This window comes from Nerophis lumbriciformis, linkage group LG07 (assembly GCF_033978685.3).
Source record: "Nerophis lumbriciformis linkage group LG07, RoL_Nlum_v2.1, whole genome shotgun sequence".
Lineage (NCBI taxonomy): Eukaryota > Metazoa > Chordata > Actinopteri > Syngnathiformes > Syngnathidae > Nerophis > Nerophis lumbriciformis.
Window position 1 is genome coordinate 13793350 of NC_084554.2, and position 24985 is coordinate 13818334.

A 24985-nucleotide genomic window follows, 5' to 3' on the forward strand; every position below is an offset into this window, starting at 1 on the left:
CGCTGGGCCTGAGCTCATCTAAGATGGACTGATACAAAGTGGAAAAGTGTTCTGTGGTCTTGACAAGTCCACATTTCAAATTGTTTTTAGAAACTGTGGACGTCATGTCCTCCGGACCAAAAAGGAAAAGAACCATCCGGATTGTTATAGGCGCAAAGTTGAAAAGCCAGCATCTGTGATGGTATGGGGGTGTATTAGTGCCCAAGACATGGGTAACTTACACATCTGTGAAGGCGCCATTAATGCTGAAAGGTACATACAGGTTTTGGAGCAACATATGTTGCCATCCAAGCAACGTTACCATGGATGCCCTTGCTTATTTCAGCAAGACAATGCCAAGCCACGTGTTACATCAACGTGGCTTCATAGTAAAAGAGTGCGGGTACTAGACTGGCCTGCCTGTAGTCCAGACCTGTCTCCCATTGAAAATGTGTGGCGCATTATGAAGCCTAAAATACCACAACGGAGACCCCCGGACTGTTGAACAACTTAAGCTGTACATCAAGCAAGAATGGGAAAGAATTCCGCCTGAGAAGCTTAAAAAATGTGTCTCCTCAGTTCCCAAATGTTTACTGAGTGTTGTCAAAAGGAAAGGCCATGTAACACAGTGGTGAACATGCCCTTTCCCAACTACTTTGGCACGTGTTGCAGCCATGAATTTCTAAGTTAATTATTATTTGCAAAAAAAAAATGTTTTATGAGTTTGAACATCAAATATCTTGTCTTTGTAGTGCATTCAATTGAATATGGGTTGAAAAGGATTTGCAAATCATTGTATTCCGTTTATATTTACATCTAACACAATTTCCCAACTCATATGAAAACGGGGTTTGTGGTAGCATTATCTCTTTTTTATTTACTAAAAACAGGTGAAAATGTGTTCAAATTAAAATACATACCAGATACAAAATGAGCAGAGCAATGTTAAATGTTGTCCACCTTATTCACATCTAAATTCAGTTTGAAAGCGCAAGCCATGATCGCCTTTGTTCTTTTTTGACAATCACTGTCTGCACTCTCTTGTTTTTCACAACTTTGTGCAGACAGTAAGTAGTGCTGTAAATGTTTTTCACTTTGTGCTCAATTCCGACAGCCGAAAACACTGCAAAAGTTAACCATTTAGCTTCAGCAGAGATGCTAACAGTCCCTTTCACAGACAATATATTGCTGTGCTTTTCTATACCAAGGCCAAGGTTGTTCGTACATGAAAACACTTGATATGAAGCACACTGCATCTTTTGCAAGAAAACACTCCTATGGCAAATCTAAAAAAGGTCTGTATGGATGTCAAATGGTCTTATAAAAGGCAGTTCAGTTCAGTTTATTTCGAACATGCGTACAATTACAATGTAATGCATCACATATTTCCAGTTCTTTCATTACAGCTTGTCCGAAAAGGAGTAGAAAGAAGCAGCTTATTTAATCGTACCTGCTTTCATATCATAGGAGTCTTATCTCATTTCTTTGTTCTCTGTTTTTGAATGAATACATAATAGATAAATATACTATAAGTAAGTAAACAAATATCAAATACATAAATAACCATTGTCTCTTTTTTTTTTTAAAGGTTCAATATTTTTATGCTAAATGTTGTTCTTTGTACTTTGTGAAAACTTGTAGTTTGAACAGTCTTTTAAACTAAATCTTATTAGTGCTTTGTTTGATTTCTTTGCTTAATCCATTCCATAATTTAATCCCATATACTGATATGCTGAAGGTTTTAAGTGTTGTACGTGCATACAAATGTTTTAAATTAGATTTTCCTTTAAGGTTATATTTCTCCTCTTTTGTTGAGAAGAATTGTTGAACATTCTTGGGTAGCAGGTTATAGTTTGCCTTGTACATCCTTTTAGCTGTTTGCAAATGCACCAAGTCGTTGATTTTCACTATGAGTGATTCAATAAATAAAGGGTTTGTATGTTCTCTTTATCCAACATTATGTATTATTCTAATTGATCTTTTCTGTAACACAGATTGTGAATGAAGTGCACATTTGTAATTATTTCCCCATATTTCTGCACAATAACTCCGATATGGTAACACTAGCGAGCAGTAGAGAATATGAAGTGATTTTTTGGTCCAGAACATATTTTGCTTTATTCATTATTGACGTGTTTCTTGCTACTTTATGTTGTATATTTTTTTACATGAGGTTTCCAGTTCATTTTATCATCTATTATTACACCCACAAATGTGTTTTCTTTTACCCTTTCAATGTCTACTCCGTCTACTTGTATTTGTGTTTGATTTTCTCTTCTACTGATACAGAATAGCATTATTTTAGTTTTACTGAGATTTAAGGACAGTCTATTTTTGTCAAACCACCTTTTTAATTTGTTCATTTCCTCTGTTATTTGTATTGTATTATTTGTAACAAAACGTAGTTGTCATCTGCAAATAATACTAACTTTAAGTCCTTTGTAACCTTACTAATGTCGTTTATATAAATATTTAACAATTTTGGTCCAAGTATTGATCGCTGGGATTTGTCTGGGAATTTGCCTGTTTGAAATGATAGGTTGCTGATATATTTTAAAGGTTCTGAAATCTCTTCAATAAATGTTTAAATCATTTCCATATCAATTCCATTACAGTCAGTTAAGGTCTAGGATTTAAATGTTTTCTCATAATTTATTATTTCCTCTTTTGTCACACCTTTGAGGAACGTCCAGTTGGGATTTCTGTCTATAGTGTCATTCAGTCCTTAACTGACTCGGGATCTGTAATATTTTCTTCCAGATTTGGTCCAATGTTTACAAAGTACTTATTGAAGCTTTCAATTATTTTGTTTATATTGTCATTTTTTACATTTTTGTATGAGGAGCATTTAGGCTAATCCTTCTTAGCACCATTTTTAATAATGCTATTTAGGATGCCATATGTTGCTCTCATATTGTTTTTGTTCCGGTCGATTAATTGACTGTAATATTCTTTCCTACGTGTTTGTAGTATGCTAGTTAGTTTGTTATACGTTTTACACTTGTTTTGTGCCTCTGTAGATCATTGTGTTATAAGTGTTCTATATAATGTATTTTTGTTGTTGAAAGCATTTTTCAGTCTTAAATTTGACTTGTTGAAACTTGCAGAGACCCTGTTAAAGTAGTCAGTAACAATATCAAGGTACTTAGGTTAAATGCTGAGGTAATTAGGAAAAACACTACAGTAGTTAGGAACAATTCCGTGGTACTGAGGAACAGCTCTGAGATAATTCATTAATAATACTACGGTCATCAGGAACAACAATGAGGTAGTAAAGGACAATAATAAAGTAGTCAGGAAGAATGAGGTGTAATTTATGGTATTAAAGGACGAGAATCTTAACTTGACTGCTGCCTTAGTGGCTTCCAGAGGTGATCAATATTCATAAAGGCTGACGGCGTTAGCTAAGTTGAAGGCGGGCTTGTTTACACGACGAGCACATCTCATTAAATGTTTCATTTCAAAGAGTGTCTGGAAACATCCTTTGAATTAATTTGTCTAGCATGTCTCATTTGCATAAAGTAAAGCTTTATGTGAAGTGGGTCATGCTACATTTTCATACATCACATGTTTTTTAACGCTGTGAATTATGCATGTGGGAGTCGAAGAGTACGTCTTTTAATCAAGTCTGCACATTTGAAGTTGAAAAGATGAATCTCGGCAGAGCAATTAGTTTAAGAAAAACAAAAAGTAATACTGAGAGAAATAATTGATTTGTGTCTGGTTTCTTTGTTCCCTCACAGACGATACAAAGATCGCTCTGCACCTTCGAGAAAATCAAGGTATGGATGTATTGTTTCCTACCATGCTTCCATAAAAACAATTATATATTTGGGCTATTCCACCTACTACCATTTTCCTGTTTTAACTCTCAAAAAAAGTATTTAATTTAAATCTGATTATACACCCACTTAACTACTTCAATCAATCAATCAATGTTTATTTATATAGCCCTAAATCACAAGTGTCTCAAAGGGCTGCACAAGCCACAACGACATCCTCGGTACAGAGCCCACATAAGGGCAAGGAAAAACTCACCCCAGTGGGACGTCGATGTGAAGTACTATGAGAAACCTTGGAGAGGACCGCATATGTGGGTAACACCCCCCCTCCTCTAGGGGAGACCGAATGCAATGGATGTCGAGTGGGTCTGACATAATATTGTGAGAGTCCAGTCCATAGTGGATCCAACATAATAGTAAGAGTCCAGTCCATAGTGGGGTCAGCAGGAAACCACTTGAAATGTATGACTTTATTTCATTTGTGTACAAGTTCCTGATGGCTAAGGTAAGTCATTTAGTGTAACAGAACTGAAAGTAGCAGGAGTTCTTAGCAAAGAGTTAGCAAATACATTAAATATATCCACAATGTATTTATACAAATGATATGTTGACACCAACTAAGCACATTACAGTGATTAAACAAACATTGTATTTCAAAAATAGATCATCACAAAAATATGTAAGTAACAGGACTATTCTAACTCTCCAGTCATAGTTGGAAAATGATTGAATACACAGAAAAATAAATGAGTGATTTTACTTTTGTACTTCCCATGGCCTACTGTGGACCTTGTGACTTGTGGGTAACAGGACCGAAACCCAGAGACAGCACTCGAGTGCGAATTAGTGCGAAAATAAAGTATAGTTGAGACTAGGGATGTATACCAAGTACTGATATATTTTGGTACTGTTTCCTAATTGGGTCAGTCCAAGAGGGCTGTCAAAATTCTGGACTAATGTTACAACTATTGGTTGTTTTTTTTAATTCAGTTGACCGTCGTAATTATGACAAGCACGCCCCGTCACATTCAGTCGGTGCCACAGCAGCTGCAATGCATAAAAAAGCTTGACCAAACATAGCAGAACAATCAATCAGAGTCCACCTTTGACTGCCCCACTTCCGGTTAAAAGGTACCGTATTTTTCGGAGTATAAGTCGCACCGGAGTATAAGTCGCACCTGTCGAAAATGCATAATAAAGAAGGAAAAAAAACATATATAAATCGCACTGGAGCTCGGCCAAACTATGAAAAAAACTGCGACTTATAGTCCGAAAAATACGGTATGTGGAAAAAAACACAATCGTTCGCTAAAAACAGAATCTTAATGCGGAGAGTCGCGGAAATTGGCGTAGATGCTGTCATTGAGAGGGAAAATGTAAATCATGTTTACTTGACAAGCACTTCCCTCCATGGAGTCTGGCAAGCCGGCAGCCCTGCATCCTTCTCGAGCCATCTCAGTGCCTGTGGCCACCTTAAACTACCAAACCAACTCCAAAATGCAGAGGCAAACTGCGTGTCAGGTGATGTTTCTTTTGCTTTGATGACGACTTATCGTCCAAAAGTGTGTGAAAAACACGGTGCTACTACTGCCAATGCTCGGAGGTTGTGGACGCGACCACCGATCTACATTGGTAAATTAGTGATAACTTAAAGGGGAACATTATCACCAGACCTATGTAAGCATCAATATATACCTTGATGTTGCAGAAAAAAGATCATATATTTTTTTAACCGATTTCCGAACTCTAAATGGGTGAATTTTGGCGAATTAAACGCCTTTCTAATATTCGCTCTCGGAGCGATGACGTCACGTTGTGACGTCACATTGGGAAGCAATCCGCCATTTTCTCAAACACCGAGTCAAATCAGCTCTGTTATTTTCCGTTTTTCGACTGTTTTCCGTACCTTGGAGACATCATGCCTCGTCGGTGTGTTGTCGGAGGGTGTAACAACACGAACAGGGACAGATTCAAGTTGCACCAGTGGCCCAAAGATGCGAAAGTGGCAAGAAATTGGACGTTTGTTCCGCACACTTTACCGACGAAAGCTATGCTACGACAGAGATGGCAAGAATGTGTGGATATCCTGCGACACTCAAAGCAGATGCATTTCCAACGATAAAGTCAAAGAAATCTGCTGCCAGTGTGTGAGCTATTCAGGGACAAAGGACCTCGGTAGCACGGCAAGCAATGGCGGCAGTTTGTTCCTGCAGACGAGCGAGCTAAACCCCCTGGATGTCTTGGCTCACATCGACCCTAGCTTCCCTGGCCTGCTGACATCAACTCCAAAACTTGACAGATCAGCTTTCAGGAAAAGATCGCGGATGAGGGTATGTCAACAGAATATATTAATTGATGAAAATTGGGCTGTCTGCACTCTCAAAGTGCATGTTGTTGCCAAATGTATTTCATATGCTGTAAACCTAGTTCATAGTTGTTAGTTTCCTTTAATGCCAAACAAACACATACCAATCGTTGGTTAGAAGGCGATCGCCGAATTCGTCCTCGCTTTCTCCCGTGTCGCTGGCTGTCGTGTCGTTTTCGTCGGTTTCGCTTGCATACGGTTCAAACCGATATGGCTCAATAGCTTCAGTTTCTTCTTCAATTTCGTTTTCGCTACCTGCCTCCACACTACAACCATCCGTTTCAATACATTCGTAATCTGTTGAATCGCTTAAGCCGCTGAAATCCGAGTTTGAATCCGAGCTAATGTCGCTATAGCTTGCTGTTCTATCCGCCATGTTTGTTTGTGTTGGCTTCACTATGTGACGTCACAGGAAAATGGATGGGTGTATATAATGATGGTTAAAATCAGGCACTTTGAAGCTTTTTTTAGGGATATTGCGTGATGGGTAAAATTTTGAAAAAAACTTCGAAAAATATAATAAGCCACTGGGAACTGATTTTTAATGGTTTTAACCCTTCTGAAATTGTGATAATGTTCCCCTTTAAAAGCTTATAATACTGTAGTTGGAACACCGTGTTGAAATAATAACTTATGCATCTTTGTGTGTGCCTTCTTTTACTTGAAATCATGTAAACTCAGATTTGTTGGTACATTGTTATTGTGCTTTTTCTTATTTAGTTTACTTTTTTATTTACTCAGAATGTTAATAAAATGTCGAACTAATCCTTAGTTTATTTGTTTTTTAGTACAGATGCTTTAAAATTGGCAGGTTAAAAACAATGTAAAAAATGGTGATATTAATCAAGATCAGATGCTATGAAAAAAATAACTGTGATCCTTTTTTTTTGGCATATCGCCCAGCCTTAGGATCAAATAGTCAGCTTGGAGTAATCACAAATAAGGAAGCAACACCACACAAATGTTTGTAACACAACATTATTTCCTCCCCAAAGTCACGCACGCTAAGAGTGTCAGTTTGAAGTCAACACGCTTTACTTAACTGCCGCTACCGCACTTCATCAATCATCCTCGTAGCAATCCAGTAATTCACATTCCAGTTTTAGTCCACTCAAAAAAGTGAAAAAATGATGTAATATAATAATCCATAATTGCTTAAATGCACAGCGACCAAACATGCTAATTGATTGTATTGATTTATATGATATATTTGATATGATATAACATGTAAAAGGTCTGTGCTCTGCACATGATTGCCATATATAAATATTATTTCCAGGACTATTGTAATTAGTGTGAATGTTGTCTGTCTATCTGTGTTGGCCCTGCGATGAGGTGGCGACTTGTCCAGGGTGTACCCCGCCTTCCGCCCGATTGTAGCTGAGATAGGCTCCAGCGCACCCCACGACCCCGAAGGGAATAAGCGGTAGAAAATGGATGGAAGGATGGATGTAATTGTAATTGTAATGAATAGAAACACGGATTGGATCCGTGTGGTCTTTACAAGATGATGACATAACTGCGGTGTACCAAACATAAATGACTTGTTTAAGATTTAGAAAGCAGGTGTTGATAAAAGACTTTGCTGCTGTGAGATGTTACATCATGGTGGTGGTGTACAAGCGCTTGTGCGAGTAAAAATGCATTTTTTCCACATTTAATTGACCCCAATTATATATGTACTAGAGATGCGCGGATAGGCAATTATTTCATCCGCAACCGCATCACAAAAGTCGTCAACCATCCGCCATCCACCCGAACTAACATTTAATCAAAACCGCACCCATCCGCCACCCGCCCGTTGTTTTATATCTAATATAGACGATGCAAGGCATTAGTGAGGTTATAAAGCTTTTGCCTGTTAAAGAAAGGAGACTGATCCAATGCAGCAGAGACATTCAATGCGTGCCACGCTGTCACGGCCCAGACGCACACCAGTGCGCAATCATCTGGGAGCCGCGCTGAGCGCACCTCCAAGCGCGCTCGCGCTACTCAAACTGCTGCAGGCAGCTGCGTTCTATCTTGTTTTAACATCCTGTGGCACTCTTCTGGGATCACGGCGGACGAAACTGCTCATGCTCAGGGTGTTTGTGGAGGTTCGGGGTTTTGCACAAATGTGATGCACCATGTTAGATGTCCCGGTTTTGTGACTGTCGTAGACATAAACAGCGTCGCAGCTCTTGCAAATCACGTAGCCAGCATTACTATCATCCTGATTTACAACCTCATAAAAACGAGTCCACGCTGAACTTTTCTGGCCTTTTTTCCCCTGGTCTTTAGTATTCCCTTTTTTAGTTTGTCGCGTACCACGTTTGCTGCCGGCGTTGCCATCTCTTTTTTTCTTCTTCTGTTGTGGCGTGCTGCAGGTGCCTGATGATAAATAATTGCCTGTTTCAAAGAGTGCTGCTCGTTTTTCGTATGTGGGTAACAACATTTAACTATGTATATATATTTCCGAATTGGTTTAACTGCCACCCGCCCGAGCCGCGGATAATCCGCGGACTCCGCGGTTGTGTCCGCAAACCGCGCATCTCTAATATGTACCAAATTGGTGTCTTTTAGTACTGATGAATATCGATAAGAAATATTGTTCTTGGTTTATCGATAAAATCCCAACGATATACATCTCTAGTTGGGACAAGGAGTAATACAAGCATGTGTACAATATAACACTTGGATTCAAGTAAAGTCTAATTTTAGGAAGCAAGGAAAGACAAGTGTTATTTTTCCAGGTTATTTAAATAGCTATTTTACATTGCATTTATTAAATATAAAATCAGATCAATATGCAGAACACTTTGCAGTTTTTTGGGGGGGGGTTTTGTCGCGCATTCATATATTTTGTTTCCCTGAGGACGCATTTGACACCAATTTGGTGAAAAGGCCCACATGTACACTGCGGTACTGTCTGATGTGTTTGTTGCGCCATGTTCTCCAGCAAAAGTGCATACATTCTTTTTCCTGCTCACAGGTAATTTGTCAGTGATGAAAAAAAAAAAACACAACCGTAAAAGGCAGAGGAAGGACAAAGACAAGTGTTTGTGTACACTCACGTTGCATTTGTTTCTTTATTTGTTCATTAAAAAGGGATAGTGCACATTAATGTGCCCTATATAACACATAGGGTATTGTGCAAATATGACAGATTATAGCAAAAATGCAAATTTTCCACATAAAAACAGGTTGACAGCATTACAACCACTGCTCCGTATTAAATATGAAGCAGTGTTACAAAACAGCAACAGCTCCTACGGGGTCGACTTGCATTGTTGTTTCAAGTTGAAAGAGTCATAAATTATTAAAAGAATATTTGCAAAAATGGTTTATTATTGCTTGCCATCTTTTTCCCACCAGATATTTGTCAAATGTTGATGACGGTTGATTTTCCAAATGCGAGAAAGACCGCTTGTGCCTCCTGCTGGCCAACAAGAGAACACCAATGCATATTTATATGAGCCTACTCAGTGGCCTAGTGGTTAGAGCAGGGGTCACCAACGCGGTGCCCGCGGGCACCAGGTAGCCCATAAGGACCAGATGAGTAGCCCGCTGGCCTGTTCTAAAAATAGCTCAAATAGCAGCACTTACCAGTGAGCTGCCTCTATTTTTTTAATTTTATTTATTTACTAGCAAGCTGGTCTCGCTTTGCCCGACATTTTTGATTCTAAGAGAGACAAAACTCAAATAGAATTTGAAAATCCAAGAAAATATTTTAAAGACTTGGTCTCACTAACTGACAAAAAAACAGATGACAGATTTGGTGTTCAGTTCAAAGTGTGACATGATTTATTTAAAAATTTGACAGTTGACTTTTGTATTTTACATGAGTTATTATTTGTACAAACATGGTGCAAAGTAATTCATGATTTGTTAAAAAAAAATGTTCGTGGCTAGCTAGTTAAAATGGGATATTGTGATTTCACAAGACTGTCTTAGAAGTGATCATTTGAAAATGTTCAATTTGAAAAATGTGCACTTAGAGAAAATATAAAAATAAAGTGTTGCATATTGATATTTATCTGTTTCTATATATATATATATTGTGAGAAATCATTAAGATGAACAGTGTTTCCACAAAGATAAATATCATTAATTATTAATAATAACATAGAGTTAAAGTACATGTAACTTAAAATGAAAAATATATAACATCTGCAGATGAAACCTAAAAAAAAACGGTGAAAAGTTTTGTTTAATAATTTCAGTTTGCATGCAATTATATTATATTTTCACATTTGAAGTTGAATTGCTGACATGAACTTTTGCACAATATTCAATTTTTTGGAGTTTCACCTGTACTTATTACATTACATAGTATTTCCTTAATAATAAAATTTTAAAAATCAGTAACCTCGACCGAGTTTATAAAAAAAATTAAAACATTTCATAATATAATAATAAAATATAATATAATAAAGTTGATAAATATAATTAGGCTTAATTAAACGATAAATAAACTTGATAATTTTCCCGTCATCATTAAATGTGTTTGTTCTCTTCCTCTCTCGCTTCCATATATGGTGCAATAGAGTTCACTCTCAGCACCCTTTTATTCAATAGCAGAATTAAAGTTAGAAAGGGGTAGGATTGAATAAGCTTTGCTTCTTCCTACTCCTTTTCGGACATGATGTAAAGTGAAATGATATGAAATTGTGTGATGTATTATACTGTAAGTGTGTTCATGTTCGAAATAAACTAAAGAAAGAAAGAAAGAAATCGAGTAAATTGGCTATTTCTGGCAATTTATTTAAGTGTGTATCAAACTGGTAGCCCCTGCGATGAGGTGGCGACTTGTCCAGGGTGTACCCCGCCTTCCGCCCGATTGTAGCTGAGATAGGCTCCAGCGCCGCCCGCGACCCCAAAGGGAATAAGCGGTAGAAAATGGATGGATGGAAACTGGTAGCCCTTCGCATTAATCAGTACCCAAGAAGTAGCTCTTGGTTTCAAAAAGGTTGGTGACCCCTGGGTTAGAGTGTCCGCCCTGAGATCGGTAGGTTGTGAGTTCAAACCCCGGCCGAGTCATACCAAAGACTATAAAAATGGGACCCATTACCTGCCTGCTTGGCACTCAGCATCAAAGGTTGCAATTGGGGGTTAAATCACCAAAAATTATTCCCGGGCGCGGCACCGCGGCTGCCCACTGCTCCCTTCACTTCCCAGGGGGTGAACAAGGGGATGGGTCAAATGCAGAGGACACATTTCACCACACCTAGTGTGTGTGTGACAATCATTGGTACTTTAACTTTAACTTAACTTAACAAACAGCAGCAGTGATAAAACTACAGTATTTATCACCTGTCGGTATTTACTTTTAAACTACGGTAAGGAGGGTATTCATATGGCTCCATTCCTGGGTGAATTTCCCGTGACAGGAAGGGTGGGGGGTTAATCATTTTGCAATACATACTGCTGAAAATGATGGAAAGTGCCACTCTACACAGCAACTGACGCTGTGGTCAAAGTTGGAATTGCCACAAAACACATTTTAAGATATTCAATACTCTACTGCCATCTGGCGGCTAAAGTGGACAGTGATCTTCTTGCATCACATTCAGGCCAAAGTGGCCCCAATCTGATTTCTTTATTTATTTATTTTTTACAGCTGACTGTTTACACTGCAAGTGAAATGTGACTTTTATTAGACTCCAGTGTAAACGTGATTGTGGCCCCAACGTGGCCTCCGCATCACTTGCATGCGCAGTGTGATAAAGTGAAAACAAAGGAAATTGACCGGGAGAAAGTCGCTACTACTACAAAATAAAATATAAGTCGCCCAACCTTAAAATTAGGGGTGGGGTTTTACGTGAAAGTAAATGAAAGTAATGTAATGTATGAATGGGTGTACTGTATATAGTGTAATATATTTGGGAGGGTTGTAATATTTTATGTCTGTTAAGTAGAGGAGACACGGACATCAGCGTGGATCTACGTGAACTTTTATATTTCAACTCACATGTGAGCAAATGCGCCACAGCGTCAATTCTGGTCCTTCAACAATTGCTATTTCTTTGGAATCAAAATATATATTCATATCTCACATATAATCTATTATTTGCGCACTATTGACAAGTGATGTACCAAAAATTTGGTCGTCTTAAATAGACTTTGCTCACCAAATGTTGTGATGAAATATCCACTTCCGCTGATGCCAAAAGATCAGATTTGAAGCACTTTGGAGCGTTTAGACTGGCAAAAAAATCAGATCTGTTACTCGAGGGCAAAAAAAATCAGATTTGGTGTGCAGTGTAAACGGGGCCCACATCCGGTTTTATAATAATGATGCATCTTTATCCTGTGTGTGTGTTTGCAGTGATGCCAGTGAGCGGCGCGGCCGACAGGAAGCCGGGCACGCATCCTTTGCACACAGGTTTGATCCTGGGTGTCCTCCTGGTGATGCTGATCCTGGTGGTGGGCGTGCTGGTCAGCGTCTACATCTACCACCACCCCACCTCCGCCGCCAGCCTCTTCCTCATGGAGGTGAGCGTGACGCCGCCACACACATCGCACGTCTGGTGACGCCCTGACCCTCTTGCGTCCTTCAGAGACGGCCCAGCAGGTGGCCGGCCATGAAATTCCGTCGGGGTTCGGGCCGGCCGGCATACGCGGAGGTGGAGCCTGCGGGTCAGGAGAAGGAGGGCTTCATTGTTTGCGAGCAGTGCTGAGGGGGGTCACACTCCTGATGTCCCTCCCCCTTCTTCTTTCTCACACCAGCCCTCCTCATCCTGCTGAGGATGTGGACCTGGACCCGGACGTGGTCCTGGACCCGGGCCGTGGATCCGGACGGATGCAGCGGCCAGAAACTCTGGAGAAGTGACTGCTTATAGCCAGGAAGTGAGGGGGGCGCTGTTGTGGTCAATCGGCGTCACTCTCTGTCCTTTCTCTTCTTACTGCCCCCTACTGCTTATAATGAGCGCTGCAGGCTGGGCGGACTTCCTATGGTGGCCAGGAAGTGCAAAACAATATTACCAACACTTTTACGTTGCATAAAAATAGTTCAACACATCAACAAAAGGCGAAAATAATGACAATTACACAAAAAGGGAACGCTCCAAAATGTATTTCCTTCGCCCAAATCACAATCATTACAAACGTATGTTTGTTTCTTGTGTAAACGAACAACAATATGTCAACCATTTATTTCTCAAACAGCACAATTGTTGTGCTTTCGCGTAGCTCAGAACTACTTCCTGTTCCTGTCTACAGCGCTAAGCCTTCTGGGTAATGTAGTATATAAACATTCCTTCCGTGTTCACATGTATTTATATATTTATTTAATCTTTATTTATCCGGGGTAAGACGGGAACAGATTTCCATTTGCAATGATGACCTAGCAAAGAGGCAGCATTTTCATGTTAGAGATGTTGAAGTGTGATGATAATCTCTCAATGTCTCTCGTTTACCAACCAAAATTAGCGCTATAGATCACAGTTCACAAATGCTCTTAGTGTGCGTGTTGGTAAATAAATGAATGTTTAAGATGTTCAAACGCTTTTCAAGTGTAAAACATACACGGAAAATGTCTGCAACTTGTGGACGACAGAGCGGACAATAAGGAAGCCTTAGATGGGGTTTCTTTTCAGAATTGTTGTGTGATTGCTGAATACATTTAGTAATACAATCAGTGTTCCTAATAACGGCGTTACATAATAATGGCATTGGTAACGCCGTTACTTTTACTAGTAACGAGTAATCTAATTACTTTTAGGTCCGTTACAACGACGTTAGCGATAGCTTGATGTAACGTGGCATGAACAAGATATCAAACAGGAAGAGGCACCATCACAGCAGACAACATACGCACACAATGGGAATATTGAACAACAAAACAGTGATTGAAGGGATAAACCTGCCATCCAAACAATACCCCGTTTGTTGATGAGAAGATATGACAGCCATCGAAGCACATTCAATCTCTTTATTAAGCAGATGTAGCACAATCCGGTGAAAAGATTCAAAAGAGTTGGCGTTAAAAGGCCCCCAAAGTGCGCTGCTAAATGCTAAAGCTAAAAAAAAACCTCGATGACATCGCATTTAGCTAAGCAACAGGCCCCGCCTTTTAAAAAGCACAAACTCCGCCCACTGAACCCTTATAATATACATCTCTCAAATGCAAATCCAAGATATTTAAAGTTGTAGTTTTTTTAAGTAACATATAAATTACTTTCTCTGGTAATTACATTTATTAAGGAGTAATTCCGTTAGTAATTCAATTACTTTTTTGGTAAAGTACCGAGTAACTATAATTAATTGCCTTTTAAAAGTAATTTTCAGAACATTGATTACTTGTATTATTCCACTCTCTTTTTCATCCGCTTTCTTCTCACTAATTTAAAAAAAATCTGATTTCTATTCCATTTTCTACCGCTTGTCCCTCTGGGGTCGGGGTGGGGGGAGGGGGGGTGCTGGAGCCTATCTCAGCTGCATTCGGGCGGAAGGTGGTGTACACCCTGGACAAGTCACCACAATTCACTTTTCAAAATGTTTGGCTACCATATTTTTATTTTCTAAAAAAAATTCCACATTTGCCGCGTTCAAAATGTGTTTTTCAAACTGCCCACATTTGTCAACCGCTTCAAACCATTCCAATGCTATCTGTTGATGTTAGTTCATTGCTAGCGTGCTAACATGTTAGCTTTTTTGGCTAATTTTGCTGGTATACACTTCAGGGTCATATTTTGGCGTACAAGCATGCTAAAATGTATAACTTTAGCATGTTAACATTATCAAGTAAAAAAAGTTAAAGTACCAATGATTGTCTCACACACACACTAGGTGTGGTGAAATTATTCTCTGCATTTGACCCCTTGATCACCCCTTGGGAGGTGAGGGGAGCAATGAGCAGCAGCGGTGGCCGCGCCCGGGAATAATTTTTGGTGATTTAACCCCCAATTCCAACCCTTGATGCTGAGTGCCAAGCAGGGAGGTAATGGGTCTCATTTTTATAGTCTTTGGTATGACTCGGCCGGGGTTTGAACTCACAACCTACCGATCTCAGGGCGGACACTCTAAATCAGGCCTGGGCAATTATTTTGACTCGGGGGGGCCACATTTAGAGAAAAAAAATGTGTCTGGGGGCCGGTATATCTATTTTTAGGGACACTAATACAAAACTTCACAATGTCTGATTGAATGCTAAAAACATTATGACAGACCGCCTTAAAAAACGTAATGGAATTTTACATTTTTCTGTGAACGATAAAACACTGAATATTGACAAAATATGAACGTCACACCCCCTTTCGATCGACATATTTTACAATCAAGTGAAACGCAACAAAAATGCAACAAAACAGTGAAATATGAACGCGAACCCACCTACAATCTGATATATCTGATATATCACTAAGCTTTAGAACTTTGTTGTGAAAAGCTTCTTCCGCGTCTGTGGAAACGCTTCCCGCCCACACTGCTTGGTGCCTCGTCTGAGCTGCTGTGACGTAGATTACCATAGTAACTAATTAGATGACCATAGTAACTAATTAGATTACCATAGTAACTCGTAGTGATGGGTCCGGCAATACCGGCGCATGCGTCAAGCTTATAGAGCAAAACCCTGTGTCGGTGCGCGTACCGCTTTTAGAAAGTCTCGTGACCGATCATGAGCTGTTTCGGTCACGTGACTGATACGCGAACTGTGTCGCACTGACGCCTCCTGAGCGGGTCTTTTCTACAGCCGGAGAAATAATAACTAAGAAGAGAAATCGTCTAAAATTTAATACGTTGGAAAAACTGATTTTTTTTAATAAAAATGGGTAAAAAAAAAAAAAAAATCCCAGTCCACAAGCATCCTCATTCATAACACGTTCTCTTAGATTTCCATGTTATGATACATGTTCACATTATTCATTGACTGTATCTAAAAAAGATAAAACATGTATTTTTATTTAAATGAAGATATGAAATAATCCTAAATGAAATACAATGACTTGGTTTATATTATTGTATATACTAGGTCATAAAATCAGTGTCAGTTGAGTCGGTCCATAGGTTGCCTGTAGGGATTTTTAATGTCCAGCAGATGTCAGTATTCAGTGACACAGTATCAATACAGTTTTGCAATGTGTCAAAACGCTTCATGACGCCCCATCACTAGTAACTAGTATATCATCCATAAGCGATTCCAACCATTGAAATACTTTGTATAGTTGAAGACTTACGGTCATTAGAAAACATCACTGCACATCATAATGGCAGCTACACTTGAATCTAAAAAAAATATTTGGGAATGTCCGGCGGGCCAGATTGAAAAGCTTAAAGGGGAACATTATCACAATTTCAGAATTGTTAAAAACATTAAAAAATCAGTTCCCAGTGGCTTATTATATTTTCAAAGTTTTTTTCAAAATTTTACCCATCACACAATATCCCTAAAAAAAGCTTCAAAGTGCCTGATTTTAACCACCGTTTTATACACCCGTCCATTTTCCTGTGACGTCACACAGTGATGCCAACACAAACAAACGGCGGATAGAACAGCAAGCTATAGCGACATTAGCTCGGATTCAGACTCGGATTTCAGCGGCGTAAGTGATTCAACAGATTACGCATGTATTGAAACGGATGGTTGTAGTGTGGAGGCAGGTAGCGAAAACGAAATTGAAGAAGAAACTGAAGCTATTGAGCCATATCGGTTTGAACCGTATGCAAGCGAAAACGACACGACAGCCAGCGACACGGGAGAAAGCGAGGACGAATTCGGCGATCGCCTTCTAACCAACGATTGGTATGTGTTTGTTTGGCATTAAAGGAAACTAACAACTATGAACTAGGTTTACAGCATATGAAATACATTTGGCAACAACATGCACTTTGAGAGTGCAGACAGCCCAATTTTCATCAATTAATATATTCTGTAGACATACCCTCATGTCAGCAGGCCAGGGAAGCTAGGGTCGATATTCTTCTCTTGATCATCTTCGGGACGGTGTGAGCCAAGACATCCAGGGGGTTTAGCTCGCTCGTCTGCGGGAACCAACTGCCGCCATCGCTTGCCGTGCTACCGAGGTCCTTTGTCCCTGAATTGCTCACACACTCCGGCAGATTCAATGGGGGTCTGGCGGCAGATTTCTTTGACTTTATCGTTGGAAATGCATCTGCTTTGAGTGTCGCAGGATATCCACACATTCTTGCCATCTTCGTCGTAGCATAGCTTTCGTCGGTAAAGTGTGCGGAACAAACGTCCAATTTCTTGCCACTTTCGCATCTTTGGGCCACTGGTGCAACTTGAATCCGTCCCTGTTCGTGTTGTTACACCCTCCGACAACACACCGACGAGGCATGATGTCTCCAAGGTACGGAAAACAGTCAAAAAACGGAAAATAACAGAGCTGATTTGACTCGGTGTTTGAGAAAATGGCGGATTGCTTCCCGATGCGACGTCACATTGTGACGTCATCGCTCCGAGAGCGAATATTAGAAAGGCGTTTAATTCGCCAAAATTCACCCATTTAGAGTTCGGAAATCGGTTAAAAAAATATATGGTCTTTTTTCTGCAACATCAAGGTATATATTGACGCTTACATAGGTCTGGTGATAATGATCCCCTTTAACGGGCCGCATGTGGCTCACGGGCCTTAATTTGCCCAGGTCTGCTCTAAATGCTGTATTTTTGTACGTGATGCATGTTAACCGATTTTGCAATTTTGCAGATAAAGGCCCAGACTAGGGATTAAACAAACGAGTCGACCCTAAGAGGCACAATGACGATTTATTTTTGATGTCGACTTGTCGCTGATCGCGTGATTTTGGCAGTAAACAGTATTTTATTTCCCACTGATGTGGGACAAGTATCCACTTGAGTGTGTGTGGCTGTGACACCAATTTGTGCCTGCTGGTTGTCTCTGACACACAGCTGTGTGCAGTCATGGAGATGAGACGTTGACACGTGCAAGTGCAGATGGTGCTAGTTGACACTGTGGAAAGCATTAGCAGTCGTTCCTGAGTGGGCCGTGACGGACACACACACACGGTGGAGTTTAAGGTAAGAAGTAATGTTCATCCATCCATCCATCTTCTTCCGCTTATCCGAGGTCGGGTCGCGGGGGCAACAGCTTAAGCAGGGAAGCCCAGACTTCCCTCTCCCCAGCCACTTCGTCCAGCTCCTCCCGGGGGATCCCGAGGCGTTCCCAGGCCAGCCTTGAGACATAGTCTTCCCAGCGTGTCCTGGGTCTTCCTCGTGGCCTCCTACCGGTCGGACGTGCCCGAAACACCTTCCTAGGGAGGCGTTCGGGTGACATCCTGACCAGATGCCCGAACCACCTCATCTGGCTCCTCTCGATGTGGAGGAGCAGCGGCTTTACTTTGAGCTCCTCCCGGATGGCAGAGCTTCTCACCCTATCTCTAAGGGAGAGCCCCACCACTCGGCGGAGGAAACTCATTTCGGCCGCTTGTACCCGTCATCTTGTCCTTTCGGTCATGACCCAAAGCTCATGACCATAGGTGAGGATGGGAACGTAGATCGACCGGTGAATCGAGAGCTTTGCCTTCCGGCTCAGCTCCTTCTTCACCACAACGGATCGATACAGCGTCCGCATTACTGAAGACGCCGCACCGATCCGCCTGTCGATCTCACGATCCACTCCTCCCCCACTTGTGAACAAGACTCCGAGGTACTTGAACTCCTCCACTTGGGGCAAGATCTCAAGAAGTAATGTTAATGTTCATTTAATATTAATGTTAATGTAAAGCTGATTTAAGGCTTGTTGTTGATATTCCTGCTGTTGTGTGTGATTCCCGTGCATATAGGAATGGGGCAGCACCGTGGAAGAGGGGTTAGTGCATGTGCCTCACAATGCGAAGGTCTTGAGTAGTCCTGAGTTCAATCCCGGGCTCGGGATCTTTCTGTGTGGAGTTTGCATGTTCTCCCCGTGACTGCGTGGGTTCCCTCCGGGTACTCCGGCTTCCTCCCACCTCCAAAGACATGCACCTGGGGATAGGTTGATTGGCAACACTAAATTGGCCCTAGTGTGTGAATGTTGGCCCTGTGATGAGGTGGCGACTTGTCCAGGGTGTACACCGCCTTCTGCCCGCGTGCAGCTGAGATAGGCTCCAGCACCCGCCGCGACCCCAAAAAGGGACAAGCGGGAGAAAAATGGATGGATGGAAATATATGAACGATGTCATCAGTGACGAGTCGACCTTAAAAATTCGGAAGTCGCGCAACCCCCGGTATACACCTCAGTCATGCCGTATATTTTCTCATATAAGCATGCTAAAATATATAACTTCCGCATGTAAACATGCTAGCTTTAGCATTTTAACATTAGCAAGTAAGCATGCTAGCGTTAACATGCTGGCTTTTTTTGGCTAATTTTGCTGGTATACACTTCAGGGTCATATTTTGGCGTAGAAGCGTGCTAAAATTTAGAATTTTAGCATGTTAACATTATCAAGTAAGCATGCTAACATTGACATGCTAGCATTTTTAGCAACTTTTCTGGCTAACACATCAGAATTATATATTTTGTCATATAAGCATGCTAAAATATATAACTTCCGCATGTAAACATGCTAGCTTTAGCATTTTAACATTAGCAAGTAAGCATGCTAGCGTTAACATGCTAGCTTTTTTTTTGGCTAATTTTGCTGGTATACACTTCAGGGTCATATTTTGGCGTAGAAGCGTGCTAAAATTTAGAATTTTAGAATGTTAACATTCTCAAGTAAGCATGCTAACATTAACATGCTAGATTTAGCATGTTAGCATTAGCAAGTACGGTAAGCACTGTGCCATGAACATGTTAGCTTTGTGGCTAAGTTTGCTGGTATTCACCTCGGTCATATTTTGGCGTAGAAGCATGCTAAAATATATAATTTTAGAATGTTAACCTTCTCAAGTAAGCATGCTAACATTAACATGCTAGCTTTAGCATGTGAGCATGCTAAAATACTATAATTTTAGCATGTTAAAATTATCAAGTAATCATGCTAACATTAACATCCTAGCATTTTTAGCAACTTTTCTGGCCAACACATCAGAATCATATATTTGGCATACAAGCATGTTAAAATATATAACTTTAGCATGTAAATATGCTAGCTTTAGCATGTAAGCATGTTAACATTAGCAAGTAAGCATTAACGTGCTAGCTTTTTTGGCTAATTTTGCTCGTATACACTTCAGGGTCATATTTTGGCGTAGAAACGTACTAAAATATATAATTTAAGAATGTTAACATTCTCAAGTAAGCATGCTAACATTAACATGCTAGCTTTAGCATGTTCGCATGTTAACATTAGCAAGTAAGCATGCTACCATGAACATGCTAATTTTTGGCTAATTTTGCTGGTATTCGCCTCAGGGTCATATTTTGGCATAGAAGTGTGCTAAAATATATAATTTTAGCATGTTACATCAAGTAGGCATGCTAACATTGACATCCTAGCATTTTTAGCAACTTTTCTGGCATATACAGAATCCTATATCTTGGCATATAAGCATGCTAAAATATATAACTTTAGCATGTAAATATGCTAGTTTTAGCATGTAAGCATGTTGACATTAGCAAGTAATCATGCTAGCATTAACTTGTTAGCTTTTTTGGCTAATTCTGCTGGTATACACCTCAGGTTCCTATTTTGGCATGGAAGCGTGCTAAAATACCTAACTCTAGCATGTGTTAACTTTAACATGTAAGCATGTTAACATCAAGTAAGGAAGCTAACATTGACATGCTAGCTTTTTTTTAAGCACATTTTCTGGCATACACATAATCAAATATCTTGGCATATAAACATGCTAAAATATATAACTTTAGCATGTGTTAAACTCAATAAATAAGCATGTTAACATCAAGTAAGCACGTTTTCAGGATCATTTATCTTGGCATATAAACATGCTAAAATATATGACATTAGAATGTAAGCATGCTAGCATGCTAGCTTTTTTGGCAAATTTTGTGGTATACATCTCAGTCATATATTTTGGTATTTGACTCATGCTAACTGTTGGCATGCTAAAGTCAGTTCGGCTTTTCAGCATTCACATGCAATTTCAACCAAATTGCTTTTTCTTGTTAGAATTAGTACTATTATTTATAACCAATCAAAACAATGCAGTAATTGGACATTACGCTCTGAGTGCCGTATATTTCGGAGTATAAGTCGCACCTGCCGAAAATGCATAATAAAGAAGGAAAAAAACATATATAAGTCGCATTTTGGGGGGAAATTTATTTGATAAAAGCCAACACCAAGAATAGACATTTGAAAGGCAATTTAAAATAAATAAAGAATAGTGAACAACAGGCTGAATAAGTGTACGTTATATGAGGCATAATAACCAACTGAGAAGGTGCCTGGTATGTTAACGTAACATATTATGGTAAGAGTCATTCAAATAACTATAACATATAGAACATGCTATACGTTTACCAAACAATCTGTCACTCCTAATCGCTAAATCCCATGAAATCTTATACGTCTAGTCTCTTACGTGAATGAGATAAATAATATTATTTGATATTTTACGGTAATTTGTTAATAATTTCACACATAAGTCGCTCCTGAGTATAAGTCGCACCAAACGACTTATAGTCCGAAAAATACGGTATGTGCTTTTATTGCTGACTAGGGCTACTTTTAATTATGTATAAAATGAATAAAACATCAATACCGTATTTGTTTCCCAATTTTCGCTGAAATCCTGTGCTTTTTGAAGTTAAGGTTAGCAAGAACACTTAAAGGATTGATAGCAATTCATAAAATCCCAAGTTGATTTAGCGTTATTGACAAAAAAAATATGCTACACAAATAGGATGACCATATTCTGAAATCCCAAAAAGAGGACACATATATGGTGAAAATTTGCCAATGATACTCGAACTTGCTTTATAAATAATATATTTATTTAAATAAAGCATTTTTTTCTCCTGTTAACAGCAGTGTTGGCGCTAGGAATTTTCAAAACGGGGTCCCAGGGTACATTTTTGGGGTCCCACTTTTTTGTAAGCGTTTTGAAAACAAATGATAAACATATGCATTATCCTGTTGTATCTCACATTCTATATTGTGTTTTGGAAAAAGGTTGTCATAAACGTTACTTAATTCTTTCAAAAAAAAAAAAAAAAAATATGTATTCAGTTATAAACATTCATTCACTTTCTTCTTTCCTTCATGGATCTAAACTTTACCACTGCTGGTAGTTTTTTCTATGTTTGTATTGAATAAGTTGTAGGTGTATTTATTTCAGTATAAAAGTGTAAAAAGTGTTTTGCTGGGGTCATGAAATGATGATAATGGTGTGCCAGGGCATACATACTTTTTATATTTAACGCTTAAATCTCTGGAGTCTACATCAACTTCACTATCTATTCCTCATTTAAAAAAAAAAAAAGATGTTGTTTTTTTGTTTGTTTTCCGCCCTTTTTTGTCAAACAAAACTATGTTTTTAATGGCAAACACACAAAATATGCAACATTTTCCACCAAAAATATTTCTCTTAGTGGAATATTTGATGTGAAGTAATGGGAACCTTGGACAGGTCAATAATTCATAATAACATTGATTTTGATTCAATATTATGTTTTGAGCAATGACAGTTTGAAAGAAAAAAAACAGCTTTGTTTTATTAGTCAACATTGCAACTTTTTCTAAATTACATTTAACCTTTATTTCACTTTTGTTATGTTTTTGTTTATTTTAATAGTATTTTTAGAATGTGCCGTGGCCCTTTAAAACATTAGCTGTGGGCCGCAAATGGCCTCCGGGGCACACTTTTGACATCCCTGCTATAGATAATAAACAATTAAATCTGATAAATCTATGGATAAAAAGCAGAGCCTGGCGACGCATGCGCGTTTATCATAACTCTCTCACTCTCTCTGTCTCTGCCCCTCCCTCACCAATGCTGCTGGCACACCTTCACAATTTGTTTTGTTTTTAACCCCTTCTTAACCCTGAACGTACATTGAAAATACACGCAACTCTGACTCAAAATGCCGGACATTTGAGGCATTTAAGAAATCCCGCCCTGACAGCCCCGCATAAGAGGACATGTACGGGGAAAAGAGGACGTATGGTCAGTCTATACAAAAACAAATAAATTGGGCCATTTTAAACCCTAACAATTGTACTCGAACTCTGGAGGGAGTGACTTCTACAACACTGTTATTTTCAAATATCATTTAGTTTCATGGAGCGTAAAAGTGTGTTGCAGTTTGTACAATTATTTTTGCACTTCCCGGCCATCGCAGCATGAGCACAAAAGTCGAAATATAAAAGTTGCTAAACAAAAAAAGACTTTTGAAAAATAATCTCCTTTGGTTGTACTTTTGCCATTTTTTTCTTTCAGGAGTTTGCACTTTTTTCCCCCCAGGTGGTACCAACTTGACAACTTGTGTGTGATGGATTTCTTTTGGAAGTGTGTGAATGGACAAACAAAAAGACTTGATTTGTAATTGGGCAGAAACAGCTGCTGCTGCTTGTCTTGAATTTGGAGTGTTGAATGAAGCATTCATGTGCTCATCACCGCCTCATACATTCATTGACCTTCCTGTATTTATACTGAAAAAATATTTTTATAAGCCTCTTTTTCTATTCTCTTTCTTTTTCAAACTGCTCCAAATAGGAAACTTTCTAGTTTGGTTTCAAGCCAAAGACGGTCACCGCTCACTAAATACTAATTGTGTGCACCATCACAAGCCGTTAGCATGTTATGCTAACTAGCTTAGCAACATTTTTCATGTACACGCTAACAACTAGCACTTGTGAAAAAAGTCACATTTGATGTAAATTCAAAGCTAGATTTATTTGACCCGGGAGACAATGGCTAATTAACCTGATCATGCCATAGCTAGTTAACCTATGATGATGTCATGGTTGGTAAACTACCAATAATGTACTAGTTAGGTACAATAATGTTATAGCAAGTTAACTACTTATGATGTCACTGTTTGAGGGCCTATGGTTACTTAACAGCTAGTTAACAATAATCGGTTTATGGCTGTAGTTAACCACTATATATGACCAATACTGTCAGTGTTTGAGAGCCTTTGGCTAGTTACCAGCTGATCATGTCATGTTTAGTTCATCTCTGATCATGGTTAGTCAACCACTATTAATGACATGGCTCGTTGAACTACTGATGATGTCATGGTTAGGTAACTACTGATGATGTCAGTGTTTGAGGGACTATGGTTAGTAAATTACTGATGATGTCATGGCTAGTTAATGACTGATTAAGTCATGGTTATAGGAATTTACTACCTACTGATCATGACTTAGCTAGTAAACTATGATGTCAGTGGCTAGTTAACAACTAATAAAGTTAATTAAAGTTAAAGTACCAATGATTGTCACACACACACGTATGGCTAGTTAACCACTGATATTGTCATGGTTAGGTAACAACTGATATTGTCAGTGTTTGATGGACTACAGCTAGTTACCGACTGGTCATGTCATGTATAGGTCATCCCTGATTATGTCATGGCTAGTTAACTACTAAAGATATCACTGGCGAATGGCTATTCTATGGTTAGTCAACCACTATTAAGAACATGGCTTGTTGAACCACTGATGATGTCATGGTTAGGTAACTACTGATGATGTCAGTGTTTGAGGGACTATGGTTAGTGAATTACTGATGATGTCATGGCTTGTTAATGACTGGTTAAGTCATGGTTATAGGAATTTACTAACTACTGATCATGACATAGCTAGTAAACTATGATGTCAGTGGCTACTTAACAGCTAGTTAACAACTAATTAAGTTATGGCTAGTTAACCACTGATATTGTCATGGTTAGGTAACAACTGATATTGTCAGTGTTTGATGGACTACAGCTAGTTACCGACTGGTCATGTCATGTATAGGTCATCCCTGATTATGTCATGGCTAGTTAACTACTAAAAATATCACTGG

General features: G+C 39.2%; 1 protein-coding gene across 2 annotated transcripts in view; it reads left to right on the forward strand.

The window, feature by feature from the left end:
* The window catches only part of plxdc2b (plexin domain containing 2b), a 142410-nt gene extending 120224 nt beyond the window's left edge, over positions 1–22186 (forward strand). For both annotated transcript variants that reach the window (XM_061965785.1, XM_061965786.1), the window contains 3 exons: positions 3723–3761; positions 12434–12600; positions 12666–22186. In XM_061965785.1, the coding sequence (XP_061821769.1) occupies positions 3723–3761; positions 12434–12600; positions 12666–12785 (326 nt within the window). In that variant the 3' untranslated portion in view covers positions 12786–22186. The remainder of the gene's footprint in view (positions 1–3722; positions 3762–12433; positions 12601–12665) is intronic.
* The last annotated feature ends 2799 nt before the right edge of the window (positions 22187–24985 follow it).